This window comes from Melanerpes formicivorus, unplaced genomic scaffold (genome assembly GCF_026170545.1).
Source record: "Melanerpes formicivorus ecotype bairdi unplaced genomic scaffold, bMelFor1.0.p_v2 SCAF_62, whole genome shotgun sequence".
In the NCBI taxonomy this organism is placed as follows: Eukaryota; Metazoa; Chordata; class Aves; order Piciformes; family Picidae; genus Melanerpes; species Melanerpes formicivorus.
The window spans coordinates 3,749,702-3,776,215 of record NW_027142414.1 but is presented as its reverse complement, the minus strand read 5'-3'; the positions used below and the strand labels follow the sequence as shown (position 1 = coordinate 3,776,215).

General features: G+C 42.2%; 2 protein-coding genes across 7 annotated transcripts in view; one reads left to right on the top strand and one right to left on the bottom strand.

Moving 5' to 3' along the window:
- The first annotated feature begins 1,056 nt into the window (after positions 1–1,056).
- On the top strand, positions 1,057–25,692 carry TMEM62 (transmembrane protein 62). 3 transcript variants are annotated; one of them, XR_010990281.1, is made up of 15 exons: positions 1,057–1,255; positions 4,502–4,613; positions 6,235–6,372; positions 7,435–7,480; positions 10,171–10,312; positions 12,402–12,526; positions 12,670–12,792; positions 13,573–13,728; positions 15,517–15,676; positions 16,726–16,839; positions 17,787–17,871; positions 19,303–19,407; positions 21,107–21,225; positions 22,205–22,644; positions 23,207–23,290. XR_010990281.1 is itself a non-coding variant. In XM_068162208.1 (14 exons), the coding sequence occupies exons 1-14, from the start codon at positions 1,091–1,093 to the stop codon at positions 23,315–23,317; spliced, it is 1,701 nt and encodes a 566-aa protein (XP_068018309.1). In that variant the 5' UTR covers positions 1,057–1,090; the 3' UTR covers positions 23,318–25,692. The 3 variants fall into 3 exon arrangements, 2 of the variants coding, with proteins under 2 accessions (XP_068018309.1, XP_068018308.1); XM_068162208.1 differs by lacking the exon at positions 22,205–22,644 and having other exon boundaries at positions 23,207–25,692; XM_068162207.1 differs by having other exon boundaries at positions 22,205–23,295.
- PTGR2 (prostaglandin reductase 2) overlaps positions 10,451–26,514 on the bottom strand; it is a 34,542-nt gene continuing 18,478 nt past the window's right edge. For 3 of the 4 annotated variants that reach the window (XR_010990282.1, XM_068162215.1, XM_068162216.1), the window contains one exon: positions 10,451–12,280. The gene's annotated coding sequence lies outside the window, so the exon portion shown is untranslated. Of the gene's footprint in view, positions 12,281–15,241; positions 15,338–26,514 lie in introns of those variants that run through there. The other variant, XM_068162217.1, reaches the window with a different exon arrangement.

Genomic DNA, 26,514 nt, shown 5'->3' with positions numbered 1-26,514 from the left:
CCCACATAGCTATGAGACAGCAAAATGAATAACAGTGAACCTCTGGAAACCCTTCCAACCCTGAATGATACTATGATACTATGATACCCAGGCAGAAATGGCACAAAATACCAAGATCTCCATGGATACTAAAGCAACAGAGGAAATAAAAAGAATGAAATAGGATTTCTGCCAAAATTCTGAGAGGAAAATTAACAAGTGAATGTCTTTATGCTGCACTTCAGAGAAAGTGGGGATGAGACACTGATCTCTTCATGCGTTTGGTTTTTGTCCTGACCATTCTTGACATCCTCGTGGTACACACTTCCCATCAGATCACAAACGTGGAGGCCTAAGGAGTTAGGCAGACTGCACCTCTCAGGTAACCTTTTGGACTGTTCTGTTTTAGGTGAGGTGTTTCCAGGCTTTCCTGCAGCAAGGGAAGTACCCAGGGCTTGGGGGTGCCACAACACCTCAGGTGGGTCTCACACCTGGGATACATGAAACCACCAAAAGGGAAGTGCCTACATTTCAAAGAGCAAGACTTTGTTGTTGTTTTTTTTCTTTCTTTGTTGTTGACATGAGACCTTGAGTGTGTTTTTACTGTTTGTCATAAATTTGTCACGAGGCATTTTCAAACATTGGTATTTTGGAATATGAGAGGTCTCAATCAGCTCAAAGACCATCTGTCCGCTTCGAATATGTAAACCAAGGACAGGTAAGAAAGAAGCCAGGAGATGCTGACAGCATGTATTAATTTATCCTGTAGAGGACTTAAACTGGGTGTCCTTCATGCCATAGAAGGATGTATGAGGAGGGGCTTTGGAGACCCTCAAATTATTCTAAAGCTCTATGTGTAAACAGCCACGAGAAATCTTCGGGGGGTGCTTACTTCGAGAAAAGATCCCTATGCGCTCAAGGCGCTGCAATAAAGGTATGCTAGCTTCGTAATACTACTACGTGTGTTGAGGAGCTCGATTTCCCGACGTCGGAGATCGCCCGACAAGCCGAGGAGGTGGGCCGCGACCCGGAAGTGCTGAAGCCGGCGGCGCTTCCCGGCAGTGGGCAGAGGGCCGATCGGGGCGGGCGCGGGCTGGCGGCGCGGCGCGGCATGTTGAAGCTGGCCGTGGGGCTGCTGCTAGCGGCCGCCGTGGCGCTGCTGCTGGATTGCTACATGCCGTCGGGGGCGCCGCCGCCCGTGGGTCAGCGTCGCCGCTCGTGGGCCCCTCAGCCCGCCCCCGGGGCAGAGGCCGACTACCTGCTGTGGGTAGTGCAGGTGAGTGGGGCTGGGGGCGTGGTGGGGCTGAGCGGAGGTAGCTGTCGAGCCCACAGAGCGCCAGCGGGGTCGGGTGAGGGGTTCCCAGCTGCGGAGCTCCCGCCCTCGCTGTGGAGCTGTGGCACCTTTCCCGGTACACGTCCCTCATCGCTGTCTCAGAGGCTCCCAGCCAAGCCCAAGCTGCAGGTGTTTGGGCAGTTTGCCAGAAACGTGAAAAAATAAGATGTTCGTGATAGAAGTGGGTAGTTTGAACTCACTTAATGTTAGGTTGTCCTACATATTGTTATCAGGACCCGACATCTAATATCCCAGTGCAAGTACAGGCTCTGCCTGTTCCTTTCCCGTTCCAAAACACAGGGTTGTGTGGTTGAGAAAATGTGCACTTCTAGCAATAGAAAGTCAGGACAAGAATGGTGTGTGTTAGGCTAAAAGTATGCACACTATTTCCAGGTTGAACATAAAATCCAAATTAATCTGGAATAGTCTTGGAAGTAAACTGTCACATCCATGGTTTCTTTCCTGTCTTCCCCCAGAGCATTCCTGAAGCACGTAGTGCATAATGAACTACAAGCTGTTTACGTATTTGGAAGTAATCGACAGCTGAGATTTCACAGGGTTTGCTGAGCAGTTCCTTCTACTAAAGAGGCTGCTTTTACTGGTTTACTTTTATTCTCAGACTCAATGTCACTTTTGCCTAAAAGCATTAGCTGCAGGCAGTGCTCTTAGTGCCTAAGCCAGTGCGTTATTAGCCCTTTTGTTCTCTCCACTTGCTATGTATTTTCAAAGTCAGTTTTTCTAGTATTTTTTCTTTAAGTGACTTATGGCTTGTCTTCACTGCAGAACAGGTTCCAAGGTGAGAGATATGCTTGAATTAATGTAGATAAAGTCCCTGTCTTGAGCTGGTGTCTTACAGAGTCAGCTGCAACAGCATATAGCAGCTGCAGAGCTATGAGGACAAGCAGCACTGTTCCATATTCTCTTGCCATGTTCTGTCTGGTTGTGTCACTTCAAGTGGAGTTCTTCCAGGGATAGGTCATGGCACAGCTGATTTGAGACTTGGCTTTTCTTTCAAGCAGTTATTTTCTCTTTTATCATTGACCTAACTTGGAAGTTAATCAAGCACTAAATCCAGCGTTGTGCCTGATGATGTGTGGGAAACAGGCTTCAGGCTCCCTGGTGACTCCGTAGGTCGAGCTTAGGTCACTGGATAGAGCTCAGGATGATCAGTTCTCCCAGCAACTCCTGACTAGTTTTTCTTCCCATCCACAGGACTGTGTCTTCTTAAACTGAACTACACTGCAATCTTAGTGCTATAAACTTGTATTAATGGCTCTTTCACCTTTCTTACAGCAGAACTTCCTTTCTCACCCAGTGCCTAATAGTTACTCTAGTTCAGCATTTGACAAGCTTACAGTAGGTGATTTTTCTGCTGTTTCTGTCAGCCAGATGCATCCTACTGTTCGTGTAGGCCTTGTAATTCTCCCTCATTAATGCCTGCCTTTGCTGAGCCACATCTTCTCTGGATAATGAATGTGGATAATTGTTTCACCCCTAAGTCTCTTCCAACCCATTTTGACAAAAGTAACTGCCTAGTAACTGCCTGTGGTGCAATGAGCAAGGCTGTTTCCAAATCAATCAAAGGGAGGGGAAGGGGAGGAGGAAATACAGCAAGTGGGCTTTTGCCTACAATTTGGGAAATTAAGAGCATTGCAAGCTTTCCCCTTGCCCACTGACCTCCTCTTTATTGGGGCTTTTTTGGAAGTTAATATGAGAAGAAATGGGAGAAGCTCCATTCCCAAGATCTTAACATTTCTTGGCTTTTATTGACACACTCTCAGCTTTCACAAGTCCTGGGACACTGTAAATCTTAGAACTTACAAGAAAAGCCTTTTGTAAATCTTAAACTCATCATGTAAAAGGGTGTAAAAGTAGGAAGATCTCTGTAGAAAATCAGCCTTCCTCACCACTTCTGCTAAGAGGTTGGAAATTTAGGTTCTCCTCACTAGAACAGGAGTAATGTTTCTTGTAAGACTGGAGACAGCAATAATCCAAGTTCATATTTTCTCAGTTTGATTGCTGAGATAGATGAATTGCAAATCCACAGGCTGAGGAGGCACAAAATATCTCCTTGTCAATGATTAAATTGGGTTTTATGTATCACAGTAGTGCTCTTTGAACCACACCATCTTGAATGTATCACTAAAAATGAAGTTAAGTTCATGTCTAGAAGTGTTTATGCTTTTTAGCATCCAATTCTGATCTAGGCAAAAGTTCCATATCTGCAAATGGGGAATCTTCCTAAGCAGAGTTTACAAATTGTATTCAGGCAGTGTTTTCTAGCTGTTGGAATGACTGCATAAGTAGAAGGCATTTTGTCTCCAAGGTGTTTTGTCTAAAAGGAAAGAGGTATATTAAAATGAATGTAAAAATTAATGTTATCTTTCTTTCCCAGTTAGTGACATCATCAGATGGCCGTGAGCATGTGTTCACTGGGGTTTGAGCATCAAAAACTATTTGTCTAAACTGAGGAGGATAATTTATTCATTGACTGACTGAAGTGGAATGGAAAGTAGAATTGAAAGCATTTACCCAGTATTTATTTTGGACAGACCTGAAAAGCCACAGTATTTAGATTAAAAAAAAAAACAAACCCCAAACTTAAAATCTTTTTTCAATTCTCCCCATTCCAACCCATAAGGTTGTTCTGATGTGAGAGCTTTCACTGCTGGGTTCAGAAATGAAATGTAGTTCCATTAAAATGCATGGGTAGAGTGTTAGAAATCCTCCTACCCTGCTCTAGAAATGTCACACCAGGTATGAAATTAGCTATTGGTATGCTTCAATTCCTACATACCTTCAGCATGTTCTTGCTTTGCAGAGAGAGACTTAGTCGTCTCTCTTGCAGCAAGATCACGGTGCTGCACCAGAAGCTTCACAGAATCTGAAAGTCAGCAGGCCACTTAGTCATCAAAATTTTCTGTAGATACCTAAGTATTCCCCATATTGAGTATGCCCTTGGAGTTAAGGAAATTTTCTTGATGTAAATGTGATTTTAAGTGTTAGGTATGCTTGCTTTGCTTTCCTTCTCCTCTGTTAATCCACTTCTGATTTTCTCTGTATTCCTTAAACTGACATGAGTCAGCACGACTACTGTTACATTGCATTCTGATGTACTTGGCTTTGCAGAACAACTTGGGAAGCAATAACCCTCTGCATGGGACAGTGTTTAATTTCTCTCTTTTGCAGGTGTCAGATATTCATATCAGTAAATTTCAGGATCCCAAACGAGCTTCCGACTTAGAGAAGTTCTGTACTGAAACGATTGATATCATTCAGCCAGCACTTGTTCTAGCAACAGGTAAGCAATGCAAAAGTGTGAATTTCCCATTGGATGTGCCAGCAAAGGAAGAGCAAATAAGAAAAATTCTAGGATCTCAAGGCTTCAAAGCCTTAAGGTACCTTAAGCAGTAGAAATGGAATTGCAGCTGAAGATAGGCTGCTGGAAGCAGAAGAGAATAACTTCTCAGGAGAAGTAGTTTCTAACCAATACCTTGTGTCTGGTGGTGAGTTTAGTGTGGCTTTTACATAACAAAGACGTAATTATGCAATATAGCTACTGCTGTCCCATTATTTGTCACTATACCTTAGTCCTTGCTAGCACCTACCTTCCCTCTTGTCCTCCTGGCAGCAATTCTATATCAATCTTAATATTTGAAATTAGAGAAGTGAGCAATGTCTGTGATTAGTCTTAGTGAGCCTGTTCCTCTCTCAGAACAATCCCTGCTCATTTGTAGGAAATTCACCTGTGAACTAATGTAAGATTTCATCACTGTTTCCAGTTGAACATATACCATGACAGCTGAAATGAGACACACACAATCACAGAATCACCAAGGTTGGAAGAGACCTCAAATATCATCAAGTCCAACCTGTCACCATAGACCTCATGACTAAATCATGGCACCAAATGCCATGTCCAATCCCCTCTTGAACACCTCCAGGGATGGTGACTCCACCACCACCCTGGGCAGCACATTCCAATGGCCAACGACTCTCTCAGTGAAGAACTTTCTCCTTACCGCCAGCCTAAACTTCCCCTGGTACAGCTTGAGACTGTGTCCTCTTGTTCTGTTCGTGGTTGCCTGGGAGAAGAGACCAACCCCCTCCTGGCTACAGCTTCCCCTGAGCCTCCTCTTCGGGCTAAACAATCCCAGCTCCCTCAGCCTCTTCTCGTAGGGCTTGTGCTCGAGGCCTCTCCCCAGCCTTGTTGCCATTCTCTGGACATGTTCAAGAGTCCAGTGTCCTTCTTAAATTGAGGGGCCCAGAACTGGACACAGTACTCAAGGTGTGGCCTAACCAGTGCTGAGTACAGGGGCACAATGACTTCCCTACTCCTGTTGGCCACACTATACCTGATACACCTGGGCACACTGCTGGCTCATGTTCAGCCTACTATCAACCAGCTGCCTATTGCTATTGAAATGGATTAAGTTTTGGCAAGCATATCAAAAAGACTTTGAGCCATTATGATGTAAAAGGATTTAGAATCTTAATGCTAGACCTGGACTTTTGTTTCTGCAGAGATTTGCTTATATGCTCCTTGCTTTTTAAGTTTAGAGTTCAGAAATAATTAGCATTCATCTTCTAACTAGCAGTGCAGGGAGGCATTACTATGTAATGGAACAGTCTGATCTTCACTTGGAGCTTGAGGTGATACAGAAGGTATGAAGTTAAACAAAGCTCCTGTGACTAGAATATTCAGATATAATGAATGTGTAACAATTTACTTGTGGCATTCGTAGAAGTGCTGCAGTGACGGATGTTTGCCTTCATGGACCAGGTGACAGGAGCATTCAGACTGCTCACAGGAGGCCTACAGCCACTTACACTGGGAGGCTAGGATTGCATGCTTACCTAGTTACAGTATTTACATAAGCTGTGTAGGCCTCTAGTTAGATCTCACCTTTGTACACTTTCAGGTGATCTGACAGATGGTAAGACAAGAGATAAACTGGGATCTGATCAGATAGAAGCAGAATGGAAAACTTACCAGGCAGTCCTGAAGAGACTAAGGGTCATGAAAAAAACCAAGTGGATAGACATCAAAGGGAATCATGGTAAGAATGAAATGAAACACCACTTTCTTTCCTGCGATTGCAGAGCTGATTTAGGCAAATCAGAATACAGGGCTAATGTGTTTGTGCTTACTAATGAGGTAATGGTGGCTTTGAGTTGGTAGAAGGACTTGCCACCCACTATCTGCTCTACTACGGACACACTCTGTTTATAGGCACTTGCTGCAGTTTTAGTTTCAGGAAATTCAGAGTCTTTCTTTACTGTTTTGCCCCTGCCAAGTGGTAGAACACAGCTTCAGTTTCCAGAACATTAGTTGACATAACTCATCTTTTAATGGAAAGGCAAACTGTAACCTTACCTTACTGAAGAAATTACTTCTCCCCACAGGTCTAAATTAAAAACTATCACACTTGTGGCAACTAGAGGAAATTTGGGTTCTGTATGAAAGAACTCAGGGCAGTTTGTACACGTCATAGTTGTCACTGCATTCAAAAACACCAGCTAACAACCTTGTAGACTTCATACAGCAGCTGTTACAGGAAGGGCAAAGCTAGAGAGTCTAGGGCTGGAGATAAAGAAGGTGCAGTCTTTGTTGTATACAGCCCATAGATGACCCTATGCTCTGATTTCCCAGTCAGGCTACTGTTACCAGCCTTAATGGAGAGGTGAACCTCAGCTGCAGCACAAACCTCCTCAAGTTGCTGTCTGTTTTACACATGCTGTTCTTTGATGCTGTTGCTATTTTATTTTCCTTGGGTGAGTTAGGTGGTACTTACAGAGAATTTACCCAATCCAAAAAGCTTCTGAAAAGATTCATGGCCCAAGTGGAGACACGTGGTTAGCTTTAGCTACTAAGTGGCAGTTTACATTCCCACAACAACCTTGAATTAAAACTTAAGTAAGAAAACTATTCCCACTTCTAGTTTAACTGCATCAAGTGTATAATATCTTGTCTGCATAGTCTGCTTGTCAGTTATACACTTTAACAAAATAGCTCCTCAGTGCCTGCTAAGACTGCTTTATCTCAATATTGGGAAATACAGTCCAGAGGTCAGTGATCAATTTCTGAAAGTGCCTTCGTTTTCTTTCTCTGTCCCTTTCAGATTCATTCAACGTTCCACACCTGAACAGCGTTCGGAACTACTACAGGTACTTTTATTTACCATACAGATGCTGTTATATTCACGGTCAAACTCACTAAATATTCTGTTTTGAGGTATCACTTAGATGCTTTTTCACTGACTTTCCTATAGACCAGGATCATGTTTACCATTTAATCTGTCTTTTCCATTACCAGGTGGTAGTGCAGAATTGAGTGAGAAAATAGATCATTCTTTGCACAGACTTCTTACCTCTTAGCCTTTTGTGTTTTGTAATTCCATATATTTTAAATCTGCCTGGGTATAGGAAATGTTCTGTGTGTCATGTGTTTGGTCTCCTTGGAAGAATTGAGTGATATATCTCTGTAAACCCCAAAGTGTTACCAAAGAATGCTTTTCCTCCTTAAAACAGATAAAAAAAAGAAACAGAAAGCAAGCTAAAGCTTCACTTTTATTTTCCATGTTCATTCTGCATGCTGAGAGGGCTTTCTATGTCAAATGCATCTAATTTTTTTGTGAGCCCTTCCTTTTCATCTGAGTCATTTTAAAAAGCTCAGAGGAGCAAGAAGGGAGATGATGATGAGCAGACAAATGTTCTTGAGGAACACACTTGAGATTTAGCTGTGAAGGTAGGTGAGGAAACTTTCCCCTCTTGAGCTGTATGTTTTGCTTGTACATTGTAAAAGTAGTCTCCGTAGCAACTCGTGTTTAACTTCTTACTTTCTCCTGCCCTTCACATCTGAACATAAAATCTTACCTCATCATTTTGGTAGTGTTTTGAGCTTTAACTCTTTGGAACTGGAGGAGGACTTGGAAATCTGAATTCTACGCTAATTCAGGCTCTTAGCCACCCACTTTGCACTAAGAACACAGTTTAAACATCTGATAGTTCAGTTTGCCTCAGCTTTTGTGGGCCAGCAGGGGTAGATGCCTTTTCCCATAAATTCTGTGGGATACAATCCTACAGCAGTTGCATCTGGAGGAGAACAGGGAATTCACATGGGAATTTGCCATAACGGGCTGCAAGTAAGGTGCTAAAAAGGCTTTTGGATGCGCTAGTGCAGTGCAGATTGCTGTATTTTTTGGCACAGTTGTGGTTACCTGGCAGTCTAGTCTCCCACTCTACTTTAAGGCTGCCATCAGAGGTCCTACTGATGCACCTGAAAAAATGTAACAGCAGTGAATTTGCCAGATCATCCCTGAATTGTTGTTTGGCATGGACAAGTTTAGTGTTTGGAAAGATGCACGGATCACCTGCCTCTAGTCGACACTGAAGATACACTAATAGCAAAAGGGGTTGGAAAGGATTAGGGTGAAATTTCAAAGCAGGTCAGCCAACCTAAGAACTTACAAGTGAAATTCTGAATCAGATTAAAAAGCCTCTGCTTATTAATTAACAGTCTTTTGCTAAAGAAATGAGATCTCAGAAAGGATTTTGCTTCATTGTAGTCTTTCATCATGGCAAAGAAACTTTAATGAGATTTATCATACTTTCTAGCTGAACAATGGCACCAAGAATCTTGAAAAGCTATTAGGCATCACTAAAGGCAGAACTGTCTTTACAGGAACAATTTTATTCATCTAATGCATTAATAAAATACAAAGATTAAGAAATTTTTTAGCAAATGTGCCACACTCTAGGGAAAGAGAAAGGAGTGAATTAAATAGTCTCATGGAAGCCTCCTTCTGCTGTCACAGAATCACAGAACCTTAGGGGTTGGAAGGGACCTTGAAAGATCATCTAGTCTAACCGACCTGCCAGAGCAGGATCACCTAGAGTAGGTCACACAGGAACATGTCCAGGTCGGTTTTGAACATCTCCAGATAAGGAGATTGCACAACCTTTCTGGGCAGCCTGTGCCAGTGTTTTGTCACCCTCACAGTGAAAAAGTTTTTCCTTTTGTTCACATGGAATGTCCTGTGCTCCAGCTTGCACCCATTGCTCCTTGTATCATTGTGCATCACTGAGAAGACCCTGGCTCCATCCTCCTGATGTTCACCCCTCACATTAATGAGGTCACCCCTCAGTCTCCTCCAAGCTAAAGCGCCCCTGCTCCCTCAGCCTTTCCTCATAAGGGAGATGGTTTCACTCCCTTCATCATTTTTGTGGCTCTGTGCTGGACTCTTTCAAGCAGTTCCCTGTTTCTGAACTGAAGGGCCCAGAACTGAACACAGTGTTTCAGATGTGATCTCACCAGGGTGGGGTAGAGGGGAAGGAGAACCTCTTTTGAGAGATCTCTAAGAAAATAGTGGACATAAGACTCAATATTTCTAGGTAAGCAAGGAAAACTTCTTGTTAGAAAAAAATCTTTCAGATACCAACAACAATAAACACATGACTTTCCCCCCACCCTCCCCCCGCTTCGTAGATCTCCTTTAATTAAGAATGTTGCAGGACCCTGCTGTCCTGTTGTCTTGCCTATTTGGTTTGTATTGTTCATGCTGCTGGCATATCCTTTATCCATGAAAAAGCACCATGTTTCTCAGGGAGAATGTATTTGTGCTAATGTTCTTTAAATGCCTGTGTGCTAATCTGCTACTTGCCTTAACACGTGATCTATGTAATGCATCTTCTTTGAGTACAGGCTTTTCAGTGCCGTTGACTTCTAAGAAAAGACTTCACTGTAGTAACAAGATGAAGCTAGTCTAATGCAAGAAGTCTGTCCTTTATGCTAAACAGGTGACTTTTGTCACTGCTGCAGCTTTACTAACAGCAATATTTCCATTGTATTTTGGCAGGAAATACTCTGCCTGGCGAAAAGATGGCTCTTTCCATTACATCCACACCACTTCTTTTGGGAACTATTCATTCATCTGTGTGGATGCCACACCCAACCCAGGCCCTAAGAGACCCTATAATTTCTATGGGATTTTAAACACGGTATTTTCTATGTTTTGGTCTTTCATTTTGCTGGCTGTTTTACTTCTCCAGTGGTTGGTTTGGGGGGTTGTTTGTTTTTCTAAAGAAGAATTGACTGAGATATTTATGTTCCCCTAAAAGAGTCTTCAGGCTTTTAAGTTATGATGCATGTTGGACATTTATTTAGGAAAATGAATGTGTCACTTAACACACAGAGTATCTGCAGTTTATCTCTTAAGGAATAATCTAGTACACAAAATGTCAATTAGACCTTTTAAGGACAGTGTTGGTAGTTTATTAGCATTTAGGTAGGGTTGAGTGGTAATTTCCTTACAATGTCATAAAGAAATGTGTCTGAGGCCTGACCTGCTGACATGATATTGTTTAGGAAGATTAACATTAATCCCAATGCTTAAATCATGTATCATCTTAGATGACATTTTGCTTCCCTTTGGTGTTTTTTCTCTGTAGTTTTTCAATATGCTATTGTTACTGAGATACTGTTCTGAAGTGTTGGTAGACAGTTACTTTTTTCTGGTAAACAGATGTCATATTTTGCCTGTGATAATGGACTCGATCAGTGAAATGTTCTTCTAATCTTGTCTAAAGGAGGTTGGACACAGTTGTTTGTAAAACACTTGGTGATCCTTAGGTGAAAGATGATGTAGGAGTGTCAAGTAATGTTCTCACTGTGCACTGTAATCCATAGTGGGTACAGCAAATCTGCAGACAAACTCTTGTGTAACAGCTAAGAAATGCAGTCACTTCTAGAACTCCTGTCCTTGGCTGCAGTAGGTCAAGCATTTGCTTGCTAAATACCCAGCAGCAGGAGTCCAGAGAGCATCATTTGCAGATTTTTGCACAAAAGTAAAGGCAGATGCCTGTAGCTGCTGAGATTTAAACCTCTGCCAGGAATTTGAAAAACAAATTAGTTTTATATCAGTGATTTGTTTGCACAGCTTAGGTAAAAATACTATTAAAGCCCATATTCATAAAGGCAAAGGAAACATAATTTCACTTATTAAGCCCATTACATTAATCCAGAATTACATAGAATAAACCAGGTTGGAAGAGACCTTCAAGATCATCGTGTCCAACCCTTCAACCAATCCAACCCACCTAAACAACTAACCCATGGCACCAAGCACCCCATCAAGTCTCCTCCTGAAAACCTCCAATGATGGTGACTCCACCACCTCCCCAGGCAGCCCATTCCAATGGGCAATCACTCTCTCTGTATAGAATTTCTTCCTAACATCCAACCTAAACCTCCCCTGGTGCAGCCTGAGACTGTGTCCTCTTGTTCTGGTACTGGCTGCCTGGCATACTGCATCCATACATTTCTGTTTGCTTTATTCATACTCTTCAGCATTTCTTTTCAGGTAGGAGGGAAAAAAAGGTATGTTGGTGGTTCCCTGTGTTACCCTAAAAGATGATCCACAAAGTAGTGAAAGAGTGGATTTGTCTGGATTTAGTTGTTCTGCCTTCCCTGTTAGACTTTGAAGACTTTTTGGTATTGGGAGTCTCTCTGGACAGTAAATGGTTAATACTGGAAGTCAAACAAGTAAAGGAGAGAATTTTTTTCCTGCTGTGTAAAGTGTTAGTTTTGCTTAACTTCAGCAGTGCTGGCTGACTAATTTTTTCAAGATTTAGCATTATAACTTATCCAGGTAAATGACCAAAGCATATGGTGCACAGTTTCCATGGTCTGTCATGCCATCTCACAACTCAAGATAGTAGAGATGATAAATGTAAAGTGAAGGGGTTTCCAAAATCAGCTCAAGCATGTTGTCTCTGACTATATATATGGGCAGCAGAAAGAACAGAAACACCATTTAGCAAAATCTCTCTTAACACCACACTTTTCCTGTGTTGGGTTGCAAGGAAGCTGTTGAGTATCTTGTTTTCACTTTCTTACTCCAACATAGGATGTTAGGGATGCATCTGATTTGTTCACACACAGGTTCCTCAAGCAACTGAGAGTATTATCTGGGGAAAAAAAATTAAAAGATACATTGTTCTCTTAGTTAATTTTTTCCTGCTTTCCTTTTGCTGTTCTCTCCAAATAGCCTGATTGTTTGTTTGTCTTTCAACCACCCTTCCATTCCAGAATCAAATGGAAGAGCTGTCTTTGATGGCAAAAGAAAGTCTGCACAGCAATCATACAATCTGGTTTGGCCATTATCCCACCTCAACAATCATCTCCCCAGCCCCAGGAATAAGAGCATTAATGAGGCAAGATCTTTCTTTTTTTCCTGTACATTTGCAGTCTGAGATGCATTTCTTGCCTCTCTGTACATGTTTTTCTGCCACTGTTCAGGTTTTCTGCAGTGGCATTACTTTCTCACCCAATCACAATTCTTATGTTCTTTTATTAGTTCTGCCACAGCCTACCTATGTGGACATTTGCACACAATGGGTGGGCTGATGCCAGTCTTGCACAGTCAGCACCATGGTGGCACTCTGGAACTTGAATTGGGAGACTGGAAGGATAACAGGAAGTAAGTAAACTTCAACAGAAGTGTTAGGTCTGCCTGACTGGTTATGGCTGTTAATGCTTCTGGAAAAATGTCTCTGTGTGTATGTTAGGGACTTTTTCCCCTATGCCAACAATATGCTAATAAATTAAGTAATTTTTTTAATTAATTCTTAATATTTAGAAATTACAAAGGGGGAATCTCAATGTCCCATTTAGTACATATTTATTGTTCAAAGCAGACAAATGATTTGTAATAAAATTCAGCATTGCTACTTCAAAATGCCCATACTCTGCACCAACTGTTAGAATTTTAGAGACCCAAAGAGTCTGCCTGAGAAATGCTACCTCAGCAGCATATCAAGAAGTGTCTGATGCTACATGGAATGTATAGCAGTGCCTTAGTTTATCTTCTGCAGTAATCATCAGAAAGGTACCTGTATGTGTACAGGAAGAGAGCACATTGGGGTCTTTTCCTATAACTAGAGGATCTACCCAGACACTGCAGTAATGTACATTCTATATGAATTCTGTAACATCATGTTACTTCATCTGGTTCAGGTACAAAATTCAACAGATCTTGACATTTGGAATTCTGAGTAGTGCTTCGGCGATTTGAAACAAACTTGCTCAGAGGTAACAAGCTGAACGGTTAATACAGCAGAGATGGTTGATATAGGAGCATCTCCAGAACAGAATAAATGCAGAATAAATCCCACAAATTCTGTTCAGGAATGTGGGATGCATGGTGATCAGTTGTGCATATAGTAGCTGGTAGCCACAAAATCTTTCCCTTTCCTTATAGGTATCGGATCCTTGCATTCGATCATGACCTCCTCAGCTTTGCAGATCTGAAGTTTGAAGAATGGCCTGTAGTTCTCATCACCAATCCCAAATCCTTCCTTTACAGCAGCTCTGCTCATGAGCCACTAGTCAGAATTCTTCATTCCACTCATATCAGGTATAATCTCTTGAGTTTGCAGTATTTAACTATGTTTTAGTATCACAGAATCACCAAAGTTGGAAGAGACCTCAAACAAAGATCATCAAGTCCAACCTGTCACCACAGACCTCATGACTAAACCATGGCACCAAGTGCCACATCTAATCCCCTCTTGAACACCTCCAGGGATGGTGACTCCACCACCTCCCTGGCCAGCACACTCCAATGGCTAACGACTCTCTCAGTGAAGAACTTTCTCCTCACCTTGAGCCTAAATTTCCCCTGGCGCAGCTTGAGACTGTGTCTTCTAGTAGTTGGGGTCTTTCTTGGTCGTAATATACATCTATGTATAGCTACGCAAAAGTATTTCCTCTGTTTTCAGAATTCACTTTTCTCTAGAAGATTGTTCTTGAGGGCTCACTTTGTATTATATATGTCATAAAAGGGGATTATGTAGTAATTCATGTTTGTTTATGTAGTTACTTCCCCTGAAGTCAATTGTACTTTTTTTATGTGGCCAAAACTTGGTAGAGTTAGATTAACACATAATGTTAATCTCACATGTTCACCTTGCCTCCCCTGATTTCAAGATTTTGTCTGTGTAGTTTTCCAGGTGTGTTCTCTATTCACTTTGGACTTCTTAGCCTCTTCAGGTTTCAGTTTTGCATCCCTTACATTTTCAAATGTCTTAAGGCTCTGCCAATATTCATATTTGTTTTAAATCTCTCCAGGTTTCAATTTTTACCTTTTCTACTACTTTTTTCATTCATATTTCAAATTTCTGTGCCTATTCCAACATCTTGTATTTGCTGTTAGACCAATCTGCATGAAAGATCTGGCTGTATTGCATATGCAGAATTACAATCAAAAGAAGTCTGTCATACTTTTCAGGTAGGAAGTAGTGCCCTACTAAGTGTACCTACTTCACAGTATCCCACTCAGAACCTCACCTGATTACATTAAATATATAAACTGGTAGAATTGTTCATCATAACTATATGAGACTCCTTCATTTGACTGAAACATCCTCTGCAATGCCTTTTGTGTTACCAGAAATGAAAGAAATTGTATGTCCAATATATTGAGTCTATATTAGTATATTAGTATCACTCTCTGAACATAAGCACTGCCAAGTGATACTGTAGTTGTTGGTATCTCAGATCTATAATACCAGTATTGCCTTCCACTCCATCTCTCACTGACTCAGCTGCAGAGACTGAAAGATCATACTGTGACTAGCAAAAGAAGCCCACAACCCCAAAAACCTGACAAGAAAACCCAATAACAACCCAAAACTGAGTAACCCCCACCCACAAACCCAAAACAAAGCAAAAATGCAAACCCCACCACCCTCAACAACAAAGGACTTTAAAGAGAGAGACTGGCAATTTTTTAGTGAAGGCATCTACAAGTATTTGATTATGTGTCTTGAGTGCAGGAGGATGCATCCCATTTGTATGTCACTTGTGGGATGCATACCCCTAGCAAATGTATTTGACAGCAAGAGTTCTGAGATGATTTCTGTCAGGACCTGAGGATCTCTGCCACTTTTTCATCTTCATCTATTCCACAGCCCAGTTTTCTATCCTGTTCTCTTGCACCATACCATATAGAACTTCTCTTTTATCTGTAATGAAGAGTTACGATGTTACCATTAGCCTACACATATTTCACTGGTTTAATTTCTAACTCTTCTGAACTCTTTAAGTTCAAGGTAGTATAATCTTTAGGGACTTTCCTTCAAGAATAACAAATTTGCAAGTCCTGTGACAGATCTCTTTGTTTTACTGTTTATTCACTGCTTAGAATTCTGGCCTTCTCTCCTTCTGTCATTGTCTCCGTCAACGTCCATATAGACGGAGTTGAGTTGGGGAACGCGCAGCAGGTGTCTGGCCCTCTCTATGTGCTGAAGTGGAGCCCTCAAAACTACAGCGAAGGGTTCCATCACATAGACGTGACTGTCCAGGTAAGGTGCCTGTTGGCATGGTATTGAATTTTGATGTTGTGTCTGCTCCATCACCCTTCTGCGTCACATAACTAGGGACAAAACACATTACAGACTTCTTTGCACATTTGAGTACAAAAAAACCTGAAGATGTGTTAAATGATGAAACACTTCACTGCTGAGCACTGAAACATTCATAGAGCATCTGGAGGAAAGAAAGGATTTTTATTTTTAATGAGAAATATTATTACATGGCAGAAGAGCTACTATTTGGTCAAAAATTGTTTTGAGTACCAGGCAACAATTCACTTTTAAGGTTTGTCGTGGGTTTGAGAGGAAGGCCCAGCCTTCTCCCCCCCACAAATGGTCACAAGGTTGTTTTGGGGAAAACATAATTGGTCCCAATCAAGGAAAATAGGAAGGAATACTGTGTTGGTTCAGAAGGCAAAGGAGCTTGATCTGGAAGATTGGACTGTTGTCTTGGATTATCTGTTTGAGGTTTTCTCCATCATTTCTTACAGGCTGACAGTAAATATGATTTCTGGTACTATATTTTATTTTTGTACCTTCCATTGGTCTTTGAAGAACTCAAGCAGACTGTTCTAACACTTGCACAATAGTGGTTCTGACACAGTTGCACATTAGTAATGGGAAAGTCATCTTTACCCTGCTTGGTGGAACCCAGCTAGGTCTGTGTTCCTTTGACCTTTGTGTACTGCCAGTGTTCTACCTCCTGTCTGGTTACTGATTTCTGTGATGCTTCACTTCAGAAAGCTGCATTTTAGAAGTGGTTTGTTTGGTGTTTTTAATGATGATGGAAATACATGCACAAAACTAAGTAACATTTGAAGAGAGTTGTACATGCAATAGGAAGCTTGAAAATGTGTGCTTGTTATAACTGGGTGAGATTCATGTGGTTAATAAGTAGGAGTATTTAATAGAGCAAAGTGCCAAACATGCATGCATCAGTGGGATCTTTCCAGAAAAGCTACAGTGATAATTAGCAACTTGAACTAGATGTTTTGTGTACTGCTGGTATCTGATTGCTCTCTTACTTCAACTCAATCTAGGATGCTTCGGGAAGAATTAGCACACAGAGTCATGTATTTGCTATGGATGAAAACCTCTCTCTAAGATTTGCCTTTTGGCCATCTGTTATCCTTCTCACTGACTTCTATGTTCTGGTAAGTACTTGCAGCACAAAACAGCTGTCATTTCGGTTTGGTTTCCCCAGAGACTGCAGAAGGCATTTCCTAATTCCTGGTGGACTTCAATTAAATTTGCTTTTTCCAGATATGACTCCATTGGAATTGCACAAATATTTCAAGTTTCCTTTCTCAAGTTGCACACTTCAAACGTGAATGTGCAGCAGTGGTTCGTGCAAACAGCTGACCTCCCGAATTCGGTCACAATTAGCCATTTTGTGCAATCAAGAAATGGAAAAGGAGCTGCTGGAGGCAGTAGAAAAAGCAAACATTAAATCAAAGAAAACTCAACTGTCATCTGCTGCATATTAGCAGAAATGCTGGGAAAAGTCTCACATCAGCAGCTGATACTATGGCTAGAACTAGCAAAGAGGAAGGAAAAACTGACTTCAGAAAGTCATACAGTGGATGACTTCCAGGTCATAGAGTGGAGTTACAGCTCTATACGTGCAAGGAAAGCATGTCATAATAGTTTAGGTGCACTCACAGAACAACATAGAAAAGTCCATGTGACTGTGGATAGTATCACAACTGTCTCAGAATTACTCTGTTAGCTTTGTTAATCAGTAACCAGCATTCTCCACAATGTCTTGAACTGCAGTTCTGTTCAGTAGAGCACTCAGAAAATGTTTCACATAGGAAGTATATTTACACTATTTCAGTGGATGTGTTTTACAAACTCATCCATTGAAAGACTGAGATCTGTCACCTGCAGCCATCCAACAGAATTCAAGTCAGTAAGATGCAAGTCCAATAACTTAAAAACTCTTAAGCTTCTTTTTGCTCTTCATTTCAATGACACTATCAAGTCTGGCTATGTATTTCAGTTAGAAATCGTGGTATCATCCTAGCAGTGTCCATAAGGCTGAGTGCTCAAAGACAGCTGCTCCTGCAAGGCTGCCTTACAGCCACAACTCTCTTTTCAGGCTCGTGTGCTCTTTGGGATTATCGTGCTGATTCAGATTGCCTTGCTTGTTGTTTTCAGATACCTCCAAAAGCCAACACTCAAAGGTATGCCCGAGTGGGTTTTGTAGATCTAATGTTCCCTGAACTTCTTCAAAATATTTACCTGTATGCTAACAATATAAAAATAGTTGGGCTGTTAATCAACATGGGTATTTTGTATTCAGTTCTGTGAGGTTTGATTGGCTTCTCAGAAGCTGCTCTGAAAGGGACTTCAGTATATCAAGTAAAGTAACTTTAAAACTGAAAGCATGCTCAGGTATCCTTTCTTTAACCACAAATTAACAAAAATTCAGCTAATTGAAGTTCAAAGGTTTCATTTTCGTACTGAAGGAATGTTTTAAGGTTTTTTTCTTAGCTCTGTTTGTGTGCTTGTTTCACTGTAGCTGGCACAGAATTCTCTGTGACCTCAGTGGAGAAACAGATTTCCTTCTACAAATGTGGTTTTGGGTTAGTCTCTGCAAAGAACATGAACAGGCTTGGGTCTTTCTCAGAAAAGTACTAATGTGTTGTTTGTGATAAATGTGGTAAATGAAAATGAATACTCTTAAGCTTGTCGTGTTTATCCTTTAAACAATTGTTTGAACCACACCTTACTAATGAGATTTTTCTGGAAGGCACCTCCCTTCCTATTCATGCCAGTGTATGGCCCTTCCTTTATACTCAGAATCACCCTAAGGTAACTACAGCAACTGCTTATGTAGAAAAAGAATAGATGGAACTCGGCAGCAAAGAATGAAAAGACCTAGCACTCTGGGATCAGCTAGGTCTCTGTAGACCATGAGAAGGGTTGTACAAATTTGTTGGAGCTGTTGATTTCTGAAGGTCAAGCTTGCCCTCTGGGAGTTAATGCTCTGGGAGAAGGGCAGCCATGCAACAGGTGACATTCTAAAAGCTAACTTATAGGAAAGCTCTCAGCCAATGCGTTAGCTGCTTCAGGTAGGAAATCCACATGGCTGGTTGTGGTTTTGCCTGCTGATTTCACACAGTGGTCAGAATGCTGCCATTTTAATGCCTACCCTTCATTCTCTCTCAGCTGCTACCAGATCTCACTAAGATTTTATCAGAAAATCATTCAATCTAGTCCATGCTGACCTACCTGCCTTTTGGGGTTTGCACAGTTGCTGATTTGAATCTCTTCATTTAATGGGAACTTTCTCCATTTTTCTCATTCTAGCTAACTTCATTTTCTGGGTGTAAAATGGTGGTTCATTTTTATTTACATGCAGTAAGTGTACTTGTGTATAATGACAGCTTCTCCTGCAGCTTTTAACATAGATTGTCATATCTCTCAGTTTCTTACTTTCAGTGCTAGTAGAAATGCATTCCCTTGTGTTTGTTCTGTAGACCTACCAGATATTATTTCTCTCTTACATAATAGACTGAGTAAATGATGTGCAGATTTGTTTCATCAAGACCAGTATATATGTGTTGTAACCTGAATGAAGTGTATTTCTCTTAAATGTTGTCTCTCTTTAGAAAAGCCAGGATTACTTACTCTCACCTCGTATTCCCTTCACGTCTTCAGTAAAACAAACACCTTCTTTTACTCAGTTCTGGTTCTGAATTTGTACACCATTCTTGGTAAGTAACCTAGAGTACTGGAGGACATTTGCTGATGACACCAAGCTGTGTGGTGCAGCAGACACGCTGGAGGGAAGGGAGGCCATCCAGAGGGACCTTGACAGGCTGGAGAGGTGGGCACAGGCCAACCTCATGAAGTTCAATAAGAGCAAGTGCAGGGTCCTGCATCTGGGTCGAGGCAATCCCAGGCACAAATACAGGCTGGGCAGTGACTGGCTGGAAAGTAGCCCTGAAGAGAGAGACTTGGGGGTGCTGGTGGACAAAAAGCTCAACATGAGCTCTCAGTGTGCACTTGCAGCCCGCAAAGCCAATCAGATCCTGGGCTGCATCAGGAGAAGTGTGGCTAGCAGGTCGAGGGAGGTGATCCTCCCCCTCTACTCAGCCCTGGTAAGACCCCACCTGGAGTACTGTGTCCAGTTCTGGAGCCCCTATTACAAGAGGGATGTGGAGGTGCTGGAACGTGTCCAGAGAAGGGCCACAAGGATGATCAGAGGGCTGGAGCACCTCTCCTATGAGGACAGACTGAAGGAGTTGGGGCTGTTCAGTCTGCAGAAGAGAAGGCTCCCAGGTGACCTAATTGTCGCCTTCCAGTATCTGAAGGGGGCCTACAGGAAGGCTGGGGAAGGACTGCTCAGGATCTCAGGTAGTGATAGGACTAGGGGGAATGGAATGAAGCTGGAGGTGGGGAGATTCAGGCTAGATGTGAGGAGGAGGTTCTTCACCATGAGAGTGGTGAAACCCTGGAATGGGTTGTCCAGGGAGGTGGTCGAGGCCCTGTCCCTGGGGGTGTTTAAGAGCAGGCTGGATGAGGCTCTGTCCAGCCTGATCTAGTGTGGGGTGTCCCTGCCCATGGCAGGGGGGTTGGAACTAGATGATCCTTGTGGTCCCTTCCAACCCTGAATGAAACTATGAAACTATGAATAAATTAGTAATTTTAAACTACACATCAGGTCCTGATGAGAAAAATGAGACTTCTGACGTTTTAGAGTTACAAAATCTATGTGGAACTTGAGAAGTTATTGTCCAAAGAGACTTAAGTTTGTTTGGTAGAGACTAACTTAGAAGCTCTGGAATTAATTAAACATATCATTAAATTACTCTGGAAGCAAAGTGAATATTTTTATTAATTCAATTTGTTTTTCATTTGCTCTTTGGGTAAGATCTGCTTGTTCCTTGGTGTTGAATGAGTGTATGGAATGTACATTCCTCATGACATGTCACTAAGACACCTCAGGTTTAGTTTATTTCTCCTCTGATGGTACTAAAGTAGTAGTCAGTGTATTATGCAGAACAGTGCAGCCTGCCCATTTTGACTTCTAAGCTCAGCCAAGCTGTTGTTGCTTAGGACCATGTCTTTTATGTCTTACTGTAATTCTAGGGACATGCCAGCCTTTGAAAGGATTGACCTTTTCACTGCTTTCATAAGGAAAATGTTATATGTGGTCTTGAAAACTGTCACAGAAACAAAACCACCTTGAGTATTTTCATTGCACACCACAACTTACTGGTCTGCCATGATATTTTCTCATCAGGAACATTCACCAGGTTGTTGTTTGTGGAGCTGAAAACTACAGACAAGCAATAGAGAACTATTTTCCCCAGTTAACTGCTGTGTGCTCAGGAGGTGCAAATATGAAAAAGGGCCATATTTACACTGTGCTTTCTGATGGCTCTGTGTGTTTGTTTTCCTCTCTTTCAGGACCATGGTTTGTAGGTGAACTGATAGATGGTCAACTAGGGGCTTGTTTTGCCTTTGGAGTGTTCACTGGTGGTTCCTTCCTACAGGGCAGTCTGACTTTTTTTGTTGGCATTTTACAGGTATGTATTTACAAAAATGAAGGCTGACAAACTGTTTTCTTCTGGGGAGTCTGGGTTTTGGGCAGTGTGTTTGTTTGGGGGTTTCTGCTTGTTTTGTGTTGTGTTGTTGGTTTTGTGTTTTGTTGTTTCTGTTTTGTGTTTTGTTACTGGTTTTTTGGTGTGGTTTTTTTAAATAGTCTTATAAAGAAAGGAATCTTGGAGGGTTAGAGATTAGTGGCTGTGCCTGACTACAACATCTCTTAACCTTTCTGCAAATTTGATGAAGGGCAGAAAGGGAAAGAGATTGCTCATTATTTTCTCAGGCTTCTGTATATTTGATGTTGCTGTGAACTCCCTGAATGTCTGGGTTAGAGGACATCTCTATAGATTTACCAGTCTAAATTATTTATCCTCAGCTCATGCACAAGTTTCAGTGGTAAATCAAGAGAAACTGAATGGCCATGATAGTTCATACAGAGTGAATAACCTTTCAGGTCAGCAGGTGTCACTCTCAGAGTACAGACCTGTTTTCCCAGCTCTCTGACCTGCCTGCCCTCTGGTTTTCCCACCTGCTCTTAGACTGAGAGAGAGGGTGCAGTTCTTTGGTACTTAAGCCAGACCAAGCTGGTGTTGCCTCCTTCATGGGCCCTCCTTTATGCCAGTGCTAACACTTGTCTGACACTGCAGTGGGCTGGGTCAGTGAGATAAACTGTCATAAGGGCCTTGCTTTTTTTACTGTTCTGGTATTTTGCCAAGTCTAGCTCCCTGAACCTGTCCCAAGAGAAGTCAGATGCATGTCAGTGCCTCCCACTGCCAGGGAGTGGGCAGAAATGCCTCAGCACAGGCAGCCACAGCTCTTGTACAGCCTTGGAAGGGCAACTTGAGATTCCAGCTCTGGGAAGTGTGCTCAGCCCTTAGAATGGGACAGTTTTACATACCCTTATCTTTCTAAGCCCTCACATATGCTACCCACAACACTTGGCTCTGTTATTCTTTTCAGATGCTGTTCTTCAACCTGCCACTAACAGCCTATCTGTGCTGGTGCCTGCTGCTGCGATGCCAGGGTCACAGCTTCCGCTCTCACTTCCGTCATGTCCGACACCTCACAGCTGTGCTTGTTCACCTGGCAATGGCACTGCTCCTGGCCTGGCAGGTCTACTCCTGCTATTTCCTGCAGAGAACCTATGGGACCTTGGCTTTCTTCCTCTCCCCCATGAGAACGTGGCTGGTGGTGCTGACCTCAGCTCTGATTTACAAAACCTGGACACTACAATCATCTGAGCTCAGAACTTACATGGCAGAAATGAAAAACTGTCAGAGCTCCTGAAGTGCAACTTCAAGTATTCAGAGTTCTTTGACTTAACTGTCAAGGCACAACCTACAGTTTTGTGATGCTGAATTTCCAGCTGCACCTGCATTGCTACAGAGCTGTATTAAATGGTAAATGTATAACAATATGCAATAAATGTTTTTATTGTATTCTGTTATACAGTATACTGTATAATAGCTGTTATTATACAGTATTGTCAGGGGTTAGGGCTGGACAGCCACTAGACAAGTGACAGACGCTCTCTATTAATCCCTCTCTCTTTTCCCAAAGGGGAAGAGAAAGGAAGTAAGAGAGAGAGACTGATGGGTTGGGAAACAAAACTAAAACAGCTTTAGTGAAAATAGTAACAATAATAATGGTAAGACAGTAACAACAATCTACAAAAACAGTATCTATCCCAACCCCACTGATGGCAACTATGTCATCCTCTCCACTGGTGCTGTGGTACTGGGGAAGTCCCAGACTGCACTCAGCCATGGATGGGAACTGGATTCAGGAACATATGGATCAGGATTGAAGGCAGAAGGAACAGAATCCTCCTCAGACACCAGACATTGAAGAACCAGCCTCACCCTTGTGAACCTCAGTTTTATGCTTGAATATGACATAGATGGAATGGAATACCCTCTTGGTCAGTTCAGGGTCACCTGTCTTGTGCATTTCTCCCCACAGGTGTGGCCTTTTACTCTGCACTCCCAACGTGGTAAGCTGAATTTAGCACTGACTTTGAGCTACACAGGAGCAACTATAAGCAAGAAACTTTCTGCAGTTACTGATTCTTAGTAGTTAACTACGAACATGGAGTTGTATAACTTGTAGTAGCAGACACTGCCTGCAAAGCATGCAGTTAATTTCAGAAAGTGCTGTCATTTACAGGACACTGAGCTGACAAGTAAAATCACTGAACAGAATTAGTTCTGCTGTAGCTCAGATCAGGACAATATACACTAAACTGTAGAATAGTCTCTATAATAGGGGGGTTGCAATACAGAAGAAAGATATGTCCCTATGGATCACTGTCTACATTTAGCCCATACCCAGATCTAAACCATAGCAGCTGCCCTATCACCCAGTGAGCCCTGCCCAGCCAAGAACAGCAAAACTACTACTGATGTCTATGTAAAGTTATACTCAGCCCAGTGAATGTACAGCAGTCACAGGAAAGCAGCTTGTGGGAGCATAATGGTAAGGAAGCCCCACCAGGGATGGGAGAAGTGGGAGGAGCCCCCATCCTCAGCCAGCTTCCCCCTTTCAAGTAAGTGCCATGTTCACAGTCTGGGATACACCTGTAGCCAGCTTGGGTCAGCTGTCCTGGCTGACTCATAACTTGTCATGGCCTGCAGACTATGGCTGGTCTGTGGTTCTGTCCCACTGAAACCAAGACAATCACAAATGGAAATGTTTGGTTATTGCTACTGTGAGTAGAAAAATAATTCATTACATTCTTGCTTTTTTTAATGCTGAGAAAAGTGAGCATAGATCTGGATAATGAGCTCCTGGATTCATGCTCATCTTAGGTTCTTATTTCAAGGTTTACTAGACTAGACCAGATGTCTTTATGAAGTAATGGGTACTGCCAAGCTGCTCTGGTGGCCTTCACAGTATGAGTCCTCTGACGCTTTCCCAGTTCACAATGCTACATAGAAGCAGGTGTGATAGAAGCCAGGATGCTGTTGGCCTTCTTGGCCACCTATGCACACTGCTGGCTCATATTCAGCTGGTTGACCAACACCCCCCAGATCTTTTTCCACTGGGCAGCTTTTCAGCAAGTCTCCCCCTGGCCTGTAGCATTGCATGGGGTTACTGTGACCCAGGTGCAGGACCCAGCACTTGGCCTTGTTGAACTTTATACCATGGGCTTCACCCCTCAATCCAGCCTGTACAGGTCCCTCTGTAGAGCATCCATACTTTCAAGCAGACTGATACACCTGCATCACTTGGTGTTGCCTGCAAACTTACTGAGGGTGCACTCAATACCCTTTGTCCAGATGATCAATAAAGATGGTGAACAGAACTGACCCCATTTGTGTGATCTGATGCCAATAATGTCTGTAGGTGAGGGAGTCAGGGCTGCATTTCTGGGTCTCAGTTAAATGCACCAAAGAGTGACCTGGAAAAACAGATTTCTTTATTTCCAGTTTTTCCATGTCTAAAAATGACAGAACAGTAACATTTTGAAGAATGCAATAATGCAGAGCCAAGAGAGCTCAGGTGCCTTTGTCTCTAAGGTAAGGAGAACACTAGCCAGCTTCACAAGACTGCTGAGTGGAACATTTCAAATAGGTAATTTCACACTAATTATTTATGGCTCCTCAAGAAAAAGAAGGGGTAATTTACTGAGAAAGAAACAGCAGCAGCTGTAGTAAAACATGCAGGAAAATAAACTGATTTGGAAGAAAATATTAACAACTATGACTTTTTGTTATTTCTAAAAGTTGACAGTTCTCCTATTCCTTAATTCATGTTTCTCAATGATTGATGATAGAAAAAGAGTAGCAGCTCTGATTTGCCTAAGTTAATGCACTGTTAAGAGAATTACAGAATGTCATTTGCTGCTATGTTAAGTTTGTTTTGCCCAGCTCTTAGAAAATCTGAGGCAGGGCACAAAATCTACTTGTAAGAAACACTACTGAAACCCAATAAAACTGACATTCTGCAATTAAAGTACTTTTATGTGACCAAGGACCATTATTTAGTGTCAATAAAATACTTCCTACCTATACCAAGACCCTGTTCTGAAATTAGACTTTTCATTGTTGCCATGGTAGCAGTTGATCACGATGTAATCAAGTCTCAATGTAGTCAAAGGTCTCTGAACAATGTCTGCTCTACAGACACAGCTATTGCAGCATTTTGGTGCCTAACAAAGAAAACTTACCTTGTTCTATCTTAACTCAGATTTTCTCCTTAAGGGAGAAAACATAAAGGTTTTCCAATCCTCTGAAACCTTACTAGGAAAATATTAACTTTGCTGCTGGAGCTGTACACTGTAACATAGGATGACTTTATTTAACAATACCTTCTTGAAAGTGTTTAAATGCTTTATGTCTCAGCAGGCTGAAAGTTCTTAGAAGCACAGACTAGGGGCAAGCCTCTAATTTAGCTGTTCTTGTCACATGGCAAGTGGTTGCTGAGGTTAACTGTAGCAAAAATCACAATACAGCATGTTTTTCCCTTAAAATTCAAACAAAAATAAATTGGTTTCATAGAATGCAGCCCCTGTCCCAGAACACATTACCAGTCACTTGAGTGAATCGGTGATAACTGGGCAAACCTCTGACCCTTGGCTTCTGTTGCCCTGTGGTGCCTAGGAGGCACAAATCAATGCAGTGGACAGGAACAAGACATTCCAGTGTTCACAGTCTTGTGTTGTCCTGATGAATTGCCTGGGTTTGGTCCTCTCAAAACTAAGCTCTTCTGCTCACTGAAAGACTGCATTTCTACTGAGAAGATAACAATGTCATGTTGTAAAGTACCTTAGCTTTTGCATCAGTCAGCTTCAGTGTTAAGATCATAGTATCAGTCAGGGTTGGAAGGGACCACAAGGAACATCTAGTTCCAACCCCCCTGCCATGGGCAGGGACACCCCACACTAGATCAGGCTGGCCAGAGCCTCATCCAGCCTGGGCTTAAACACCCCCAGGGACGGGGCCTCGACCACCTCCCTGGACAACCCATTCCAGGGCTTCACCACTCTCATGGTGAAGAACTTCCTCCTCACATCTAGCTGAATCTCCCCACCTCCAGCTTCATTCCATTCCCCCTAGTCCTATCACTACCTGAGATCCTGAGAAGTCCTTCCCCAGCCTTCCTGTAGGCCCCCTTCAGATACTGGAAGGCCACAAGATCTCTTAGTGATACATGCTTTATAACATGTTTTCCCAGTTTATGGATGAGTTGTGGATGAAAAGATTCCACTTAACTTTTTTACTTGTACAGAAACAATTAAAATGCTACTGCCTCTCTGGGCAACCTATTCC